We start from the raw sequence: 9,680 nt of genomic DNA, 5'->3' as shown, positions 1-9,680 counted from the left end.
TTCCAAAAACTAACCGTATAAAGTAGAATAAATTCTTCTATATCCAATATAAATCTAATTTTTTGATACATTACCATATTTTGAGGTATCCAAAAGTTGCTGAAACATTTTAGCTTCATACATAATGCGATTCATCAAGACAATACCACCCTTTTTATCAGGTTTCATCACCCTAATATTAGCATTCCCTCTACTTTGATGTAATAAATTGTGTTCTACAGATGTAAGGTTAGATACAAACTTATTGTTCTTCACTACCTTTCTTAACTCATTTTCAACTACTGTTTCAAAATTTTTCAATTGTGCATGAATAGGCGGGTTCCAAATGCTTTTCTTCCTCAACTCATCTGATGTACCCCCACGTTTGGCCTTCATGAAAAATTCAAAGTTAACGTTTCCAAGAAACATTTTTAGATCTATCAGAAGCTTACTAATATCACATTCTTCCTCGGGACAAAATTCAACCCTTTAGAAAATAGACTAAAATAGGTCTCATCAATTTTCAACTCAGTATAGTTAAAAATATTGAAGTGAATGAACTCTTTATTGGTACAAACAATATCTAAAATACTCTCTTCATCTACCATCTCAAACTGTTCAAAAGTGTTTTCATTTTCAAACCCATATTGAGTATCCGGTAAATAAGTTACCTTTCCCCCTCCCCTTCCATTGGTTCTGCTGGAAATTCCCTTCCCCTCTGGTTTCTTATTCTTTCTGATCTCCGGAGTGGGGGAAATTCTAAAGGGTCTAGCTGGTCTTCAATATAAAAATCTGAGTCTTTATTATAATCATTTTGATCCAAAACACCCCTAGGGGCATAATTTAAAATACCCCTAGGTTTAGGATAATGTACATGATTTTGATACTCAAAAGTGTCCCTATTAATTTTTCTTTTCTTCCTTTCCAATATTTTTTCACATTTAGAATCTATAACCTTTCTTAAATCATAATATTTCTTTTTCTCTTCAACAGTGAATAAAAGATCATTTGTGATACGCTCATTTATGGTCTCAATCTGTTTCATAAGTAAAACCATTTCGTCTTCAATATTTTTAATTATCACCCTTATTAAATCAAAGCCCCAGTTGTCAAACATACTCAAAAGTAAAGTGTGAAAGGATGAGCCAGCTACAACATTGTTTGGAAATTTGAATACACGTAGGCCTTTAGGCACTAGTTTTTTATGCAGACATTCTTTCAAGTACATATTGTCAATAATTAAAATTTTGTATTTAAACAATAAATCGTTCAGTATGTTTAAGTTGCCAGCATATGTAGCAACATGTCCATCATTTTTAACCAATCACCCAAGTCTCCTTTTGCTTAAGCCAATCCTTTAAAGTTAAAATATTGGCTGAAAAGTCACCTTGCTCATCAGGCGTTGTACGTTCTTCTCCTTCGCATTTCATTGCGCTCACCTATATTTTCAGTGTCACCGCTATTACGAAAAATATAGGGAGTATTGCCTCCTCGATCCATGGTTCCCAAAGGGCTGTACCATTATAGTTAAAACTGTAAACCCATAAGAATGTAAATCAGATTACAGAATCAGTTTGCGGAATCAGATAAAGGGAATCTGTTTTGTATTATGGACTGAACATTTTGGCTGCAGAAGTTCACACATACTGCTGAACTACTGTCCTATATTACATACAGTGCTGAAGTCAAATCATGAGCAAACAGTAAGCAGAAAACCTGCAGTTTTTCCAGTAAAATCAATAAAACAAATACCTGCAATTTAACTTGCGCAAAATAGTCAAGTATATGGCATAACAGCTCAGTCTAAAGAGCCCATCCAAATAACAGTCAAAACTCAAAACATCTATCACTATTTAGCAGACAGAAACCAATACAGATAAAAAACAAATCTAAAATCTACTGCTAGAAACTGTCCTTATTTTCAGGTATAAAACCTCCCACAAATGAAAGCAACAGGTTGCAAGTGTGCCAAAATGCACCAGGACAGCTGGGACTCAGATTCTAGGTAATACTACCATCAATTTAGAGTGTAACCAAATACTTCCCCAGAATGCCAAATGCAAAACCATTTTAGGGTAGTAATGCAGAATTAACTACATGTGGGAGAAATGGGCATCTGAATTCTCTTAACCTAAACCATTCAGATGTTTTCTGAAGAGATAAGGATGCTCTTACAGTGCATTATTCATACTCCTTTTGCCTCTTCATAGCAATCTTCAGTTGACTTCCAGACTTCATCCATCCCAGTCACCTTTTGACAGCTCTGAACCCTAGTTTCAGCAGAAGCGGGGAACTCCTAGATTGTACATCAAAGTACATTCATCCACCTGAGGGGATGAGCACCATCAGATGAGGCAGGCGCAAATCAGAAAAGCAAATGCTGGTGCAGCTACTACTGACTGGGAAGCCTGCATCTATGGGATTGACAATGTAGGTGTAAATACTTACTCAGTAACTTGTTGCACTGCATTTCCCAATTCATATGCACATGTGAAACCAATTTACAAAGGGTGGAGCTCTTAAAATGCACGTAGAAGTACAGCTAGGGGTCAGGAGAGCTCTTGCTTCTTCAGAATCTTTCACGCTGGTTGGCAGGTGTGGTTACTTTGCTCATACTTCAAAGCCAGACTTGACACTGCTAGTTTTGGAGCACAGATCTAAATAACCTGGGTGCTGGAGGAGGAGGCTGGGGAAGATGGAAGTGAGTGGTTATTTGCTCATCCTTCTGGGTGAAAGTACCAGAATTCTCTACAATACTGACCAGTGTAAACACAGCATCCTAGCACATGCACAAAATTCAAAATGTGCACAAGTAGCTTGTTCTAAATTACAAGGAGATGGGTGTTTCCAGGGTAAGTCACTTTACATCTGTTGTGGTACAACAGTCCAGAAAAATTCAGCAGCAGTATATGCAGCCTCACATCATGTTCTGGCAATGTGTGGGATGCAGTGCTCACTGCAGCAGCATGGACTGAGTAAAACGTGTCAGCTGGGAACATGCAAACCCAGAAACATTAGAACTGTGGACTAAAGGAAATATTAACCCAACAGAAACAACCAGGAGAAAATGCTTTAGGTTCTACTAAAAGAAAGCCACAGCTGGTGAGATATTTTACATCTTATGACAGACATTCTGAAAATCTACTTAATTCTACATAGCCATCCTTTGTGTACTACTCTCAGCTCACTTCCATCCTTCTGTGACATGGTTTCCTTTCAGGCCAACAATATGATAGCCATCAGGTTTGGCTGCTAAGTGGAGGCCTACAAATTCTAGAACAGTAATTCATTGAGGTGAGAGTGGAGGACTGCACGTCTATTACTGGAATCCTGTCATCAATAGCTATCAAGGTGGCACTTGCATGAATAGGAATAGAAACTTCTTTACGAAAAAATATGCGCAGAGAAAAGGTTGTTTAGAAACGCACTTTTATTGAGTGAACGCTCTTTTTTACAATTGTAAGACCTCCTCCATGAACTGCTCCTTCACAATGTCATCCCTCTGCTACCATCAGCCTCCTCCACCCTATGAACAGGTTTTTCAGAAGAAGCCTCATCTTCAGAGAGAAGACACAAAATACAAGTGAAGCAATTCATACCTTATTTTATAGAAACCAGTTATGCTTTATGACCAGCTGCTCAATTCTGACCAAAAGCAAAAGTGGCTTTTTGGACTGCATGTTTAAATGAAGTAAAATAAAAGAAACATTATGCAATCATTTAAATTTACATCTGTGTTAAGTACAACTGTATGTGCCTTATCCTACCCACTGAAGCACTACCATTCAGTGATCCTCCACTTTTGCATTTGTTAGCACAAACCCACAGGTGAAAAAGAAAGGCAAAATACACTTCCATTAAAGAAAAAAAAGAACAATGACTGAAAGTCAAATGCAACTGCATACTTTGTTTTAAATATTCTTTTACCTGAAATCAATCTCCAACATGGTGGTCAGCAATCCATAGTACCCAAGGTGAAATGGGGTACAATTTTTGTTTTCTATACAGTAGGCTTGTTCAGCCCTAGTCAAAAAGGGTTTAATTTTGTTATACAGAAATGCAGCATTTAGAGAATTCCAGTTCAGATTGTCAAACTGCCACCCTTCCTAAATGGGGTATTTAGTAAAGATTCAGCACCCTTTGCCCCACACCCACAAAAAAAAAAAAAAAAAAAAAAAACACATTACTGCAAAACAGTGATCTACTTGCCCTGATCACACTAAGCAGTACTATTACAGCTGCAGACAACATTCCAGTGCAACCTTGCCATCTCCAAACACTGCACAATTACAGGAAATGGTACAGTGATTTTGAATATCTAAAACAGAAATTCACTATTTTGATCTGCTACTTTCAAACTGGATAAACACTGTTAGGAAGCAGGAAAATACAAAAACCTCACCCTTTTCAACTGTATTCAAAAAACCTCACACTTCAATTGTATTCAACTTCCCTCAACAGGTACGACTGTCAGCATACAGCTGTGATTTTTGTCACTCCTCTCCAGGAATCTAATACATTTAAGACCACAGCAATTTATAGACAAATGAAATAAGTTCCTGCGTTAATCAGCACTATGATGCATCATCACAAAATCCTATGGGTCTAGTACTTATTGAATCTTTGCACACAATAAGTGAGGATATCCACTATGACAGCACGAAAAGTCAGTAATGTGATTAAATCTGTTCAGCCATCCCGCATAGGCTATTAAATCAGTCCAGGTGGTTAGCTAGAGCAGTCTCAGTTTTTGTGAAGAATTTTAGAATTTTATTAGGGTAGCTACATCCTTATTACTCGTACACTAGTCTTAGATAAATTCCACGTACACAGCTGAAATTATGCATACCTACGTCTATAAACAAATAAGGGCTTGGTGTTGGCATACTGAATCAGTTAACACCCCCCCCCCCCCAAAAAAAAAAAAAAAAACATGTGCAAGAATAAGCACTACAAGGCCTACAACCATTAAAAGAACAATTATGTGAGCTAACGTACACAGAGGGAAAGGGCATGTCAGCAGAAGTGGAGTTTTAATACTGCACTAATATCAGATGTCAATCAGCACAAAGAATTTCAATATCCACACTTATGAAACACAATCTATGTCTGGGGAGGCCATGCAAAAATGTACTACATAACATTGAAAAGAGCCACCTAGCTATATGGACCCAGGTTTAACAAAAATGACTTCTAGTGGGAGATGCTTCCTGAAAGCAGCACACCATACTATATAAATACCATTGACCAGTTAAATGAAATAGTATCTCAACTTTCATCAAAGTGGAGAAGCTCAGTAGTGTAGCTACTGTATGGCAATGGGGGGGGGGGGGGGGGGGGGCACAATCAGCAGATCCTGATCACTCAGACACAACTAAAAAAAAAAAGATTCCTTTCTCTCTCAATTCTAGGAAGGAGGGTCTGGGCAGATTGCAGAATACGGGCCCGATTGGCTTCTGTATTTCTTGAGTCCTAGGTACCTGATTAATGGAACAGCAAACAAAAAATAGTTCTGGTGGAGTGAGTGTGTGCATCTGGCCATCCTGCTGGTGTGCCATTAGAAGGCTCAACCCCCCTCCCTGCAGAGCATTTGGGGGGGGGGGGGCAGCATGTGGATTGGGAAAGGGAGTAGTGTGTGGAACACTGTCATCTGGCAGTTTTGCTTAAGTGTCTTTTTTATGTCGCTCCTGCAATGTAAAAGTGACAGCTGTGTTCAACTTAAGTGTTAGTTCAGACTGCATACCATTTTATGCAAATGCGGGGATACTGGAAGCCACACAGCCCTTGCTGCAAATCTCATTCCTTTACATCATTCTTACAATCCCTCATCAGAAAAGCAAGGCAGCAAACCAAAATACTCACTAATAAAAGAGGTGTTGCCATACAATCAGGTCAGGTTATCTACTGCCTAAACTAGATAAGTGTTATTTAAAATAAATGAATTTAAAAGTGATGGTATCAGACAGACCAATCTAGCCACCCTTCTAATGGCTCACAGGACCTTCTTGTACTTAACATTAAAAATGGAAACCTGACATCATTGGTGATATTTTACACAAAACAATTCTTTTAACATTCTGAAAAGGTATATATACTAGATTTACTCGCTTTAAACAGGCAGTGTGTAAAAGACATGCTTTAAGCTCTTCTGTTCTGCAAGTATTAAATCTGTATGAAATTGTTTAAATGGTCATAACATGTAACAAAACATTGAGCTATATTAAGATTAGTAGTAATAAGGATGTGTTCAGGTTAAAACCAGAACATAAGGATGACTAAAGTTCCACAGTAATTGATGCAGTAATCTCTTGCTACTTCCATCAATTTAAAACTAAACTACAGACAATTACATGAAGAATTAACCTTTATGTTCTGCCTCTGGTCTGTCAAACACTGCCTCTTTTCAGTCTATCAAGCAAAACTAGATTCTGTCTAGCTGCAACTGCTTCACTTAACCTATTATCTGTGAAATACAAACTGTGCCTTTCCCAATTTTATTAGCAGACTACAGGGAGCATTACTGTTTTCCTACTTTTAAAATCTGATGCAGACCTGTAGTAGACTTCTACAAATGTATACCAAATAAGGAAGTGCAACGGTCAAAAACCAAAAATAATCAGCTATCAAAGCAGTATTCCGTCATGTACAGTACCTTCCCTTTTTATAATTACTATCACTTTTTAATATGAAGGCCAGGTCCTCAATATCCTAAAATGATTTTAATATCAGTAGTGTACAATATTTGAAACTATACACCGCAGAACTGGAACCACCTAAACAGTGCATCACTGTGTACCTAATTAGTTTACGTCTTTACTTTCTTATTACTTCAAATATAGATGTGCAAAACCAAAGAAATGTCCTTCAAGATGCGAGATGTGGCAAACTATTTCAAAAACAACTTTAAAATGTTTAACATATGAAATGATTTTTGATCCAGACTTCCTCTTACATTTTCATACTTAAGCTACTCATTTCAGTCCTATGGTCAGCGAGCCCCAGTGTTTCATCACAACAAAGATCACTAGATCTACAGAGTCCAGGAGAAGGTAATCCTGTTGTCTCAATATGAAGTTTCTGGACTAGCATTTAAGTTGGTGTCGTAAGAGGTGGCTGTAGCTCCTCTTGGTGTCACTTCAATGATGCGAGGCTTGTCAATGATTCGTGCAACACGATTGCCTTTCTCAACAATCCCAATAATCCACGCCTGGTGTCCTTCTCCATATTTGGGTGACTTAATTTCAGCACAGAAGCGAGCTGCTTGTTCACGAGGAAGGCAAATTAGAAGTCCACCTAAATGCAGAACATTAGTTCATTATATTTATATGTGCAAGTACGAAATGACTATGTACAACTTAATATCAGACCTCCACCACTAACTTAAAGTTAGACAAATACCAATTCTAAAGTATGATTAGGCAGCAACAAAACCAAAACTACACCAGAGAATGGGATTAGTGAGTGCACCCAGTTTCAGTTCTAGAAAGAGTGTAGAGGACATATCCCACAACTAATACACCCTTGGGAATGCAGGAGAGTGGTGCTCACTTGGGGCCCTGGTTGCCAGCCTGCCAGTCAATTGGCTAGAAAAACTGTTTGCCTACTTCTGTAAGGCAAAGAATTAGTCTTGAGGCAATGCATCCACTGTGGATATTAGGAACTGTAGCAGTGTACAAAAACAATATCATCCTTATACGGGCTAAAGCTAGTGTGAAAGCATGAACCAAACAGATTAGCAAATGAAACAGATACACAAAAGGAGAGTATCTGGGTTGCTGAACACAGCCAACTGGGGAAGCCATGCAAAAATGTACTACATAACACTGAAAAGAGCCACCTAGCTATATGGACCCAGGTTTAACAAAAAATGACTTCTAGTGGGAGATGCTTCCTGTTTTAAAGAAAGCAGCACACCATACTATATAATACCATTGACCAGTTAAATGAAATAGTAACTCAACTTTCAGCAAAACTTGAGAAGCTCAGTAGTGTAGCTACTGTATGGTGATGGGGGGAAGACACTATCAGCAGATCCTGATCACACAGACACATAACTGGCTTTCAGAAGCTGGTATTGCATTTGCAAAGAGTGCTGTAGCACTCCTTGTAAGGACTAAACTGCAACGACTGCTTGCTACATTATATATTACATGTATAGAATATGGGCCTGATTGGCTTCTGTATTTCAGGAGTCTTAGGTACCTGATTAATTGAACAGCAAAAAAACCCTCCCTGCAGAGCATTTGGCAGGGGGGGGGGGCATCATGTGGATTGGGAAAGGGAGTAGTGTGTGGAACACTAATGTTATCTGGCAGTTTTGCTCAGTTTTTTTTTTTAACATCACTTTAAGAGCTGAATGGGTAGGGCGCTAGCTCATGGGACCAAACAGGGTACTATGCCTTTGCCCAACCTCAATGTGCAAAAGTGACCCACATCTAGTCTCCTGTCAGTTTCCTCAGTGAACTACTTTATCACCTTCTTAAAAACTTTAAAATAGTTACTTTTCAGGGCTTTTTTTAAATAATTTTTTTTATCTGCAGTTTCAATATACCAAGATTTTCCGGACAGTTTAGTAGCATACATCTCGTTACAAGTGCACATAACCACTAGATACTTCAAACAGCTTTCTGGATGCAGTTTAAGGCTACCCATTTCTTTAACAACTCCAAATGAAGTCATAGCTTTCAGCATCAAAATACATACTCAAGGTTGCAGTCATTCATCTTAAGTGCATTTGTCACAAGGAGAGACATTTGAGAAAGATGTCAGTTTAACATGCACTTTAGTGTAGTTGTGGACCTTGCCAGTTTTAACACTGCGCCCCCCCCCCCCCCCCCAAGGATGAAAATATAAAAACATGGGAGGTAGTCAAATGGCTCAGAAAGCCTTGAGTGTTCAATGTTTGATCTTATAGCAAAGTATTTCTGGGACTGGTTCTAACTGCATATATTTATGCAGTTATAACCAGCCCAACTGCAGTTAGACAACTAACTAGAAAGTATTTAAAGGTGCTGGAAGACGAATGCTGGTAATATGTAAAGCATTTAAAGGAAAACTATGGCTAAAATCTGTGCCACTATAAAAGGAAGACTAGGGAGAATAGAAAATTTGCTTAGGGTCAATGACAGATGTATTAAGATGCAGTGAGTACTAGCAAAGGAGAACTCAACCACAGATGAGACTGAAAGGGGCAGACAGGAGCGCAAAATATTTAAGGTAGAGTTCGACTTTAGACCAGGTCACTTAACCGGCAGGAAAGTATTCCTGCAATTAAGGTAGGATAAATGGCACATACTCTGCAGGAAATTAAGCTGGCAGGCGATGGTTTTGCTAAAAGACGCAGAAGGGATACTGAAAGTTTTCTGGGAGTACTACAGGAATATACATACTTGGAGACTACCCCAGAGGTGAGGTATGCAAGTGTGAGGAGTTTCTTAGAGTAACTTGGTATGGCATCGAAACCAAGACTCTAGGGTTAGGATGATGCTCTAGCAGAACTGTACCAGAGGAAAGGACGCAGGCTATTTCAGGGATTAATCTTAACTGTGGTCCTAAAGCTGGTCACTACTTCCTGACGTAGGGGGTGACTACTCTCCTAAAGAAAGGGGAAGGGATCCAATGTATTCAACCGGTTACAGACTTATCACCATTTTGAATACGGATGGCAAGATATTTGCGACAGTTCTAACCAAGGCTGGCAC

At 38.7% G+C, this 9,680-nt stretch overlaps 1 protein-coding gene across 1 annotated transcript in view; it reads right to left on the bottom strand.

Annotated features, from left to right (window-relative positions):
* Positions 1-3,391: 3,391 nt before the first annotated feature.
* Positions 3,392-9,680, bottom strand: part of LOC122816335 (selenide, water dikinase 1-like) — a gene marked incomplete in the record, with an annotated part of 527,394 nt that continues 521,105 nt past the window's right edge. The window contains 1 exon segment of the mRNA XM_044089063.1: positions 3,392-7,272. Coding sequence (XP_043944998.1) covers positions 7,043-7,272 — 230 coding nt within the window.

The sequence above is a fragment of the Protopterus annectens genome, chromosome 12.part0 (assembly GCF_019279795.1).
Source record: "Protopterus annectens isolate FY-2018-M chromosome 12.part0, PAN1.0, whole genome shotgun sequence".
NCBI classification, from domain to species: Eukaryota; Metazoa; Chordata; order Ceratodontiformes; family Protopteridae; genus Protopterus; species Protopterus annectens.
Note: the sequence above shows the minus strand (reverse complement) of the source record. Positions and strands in the feature narration are given on the sequence as shown.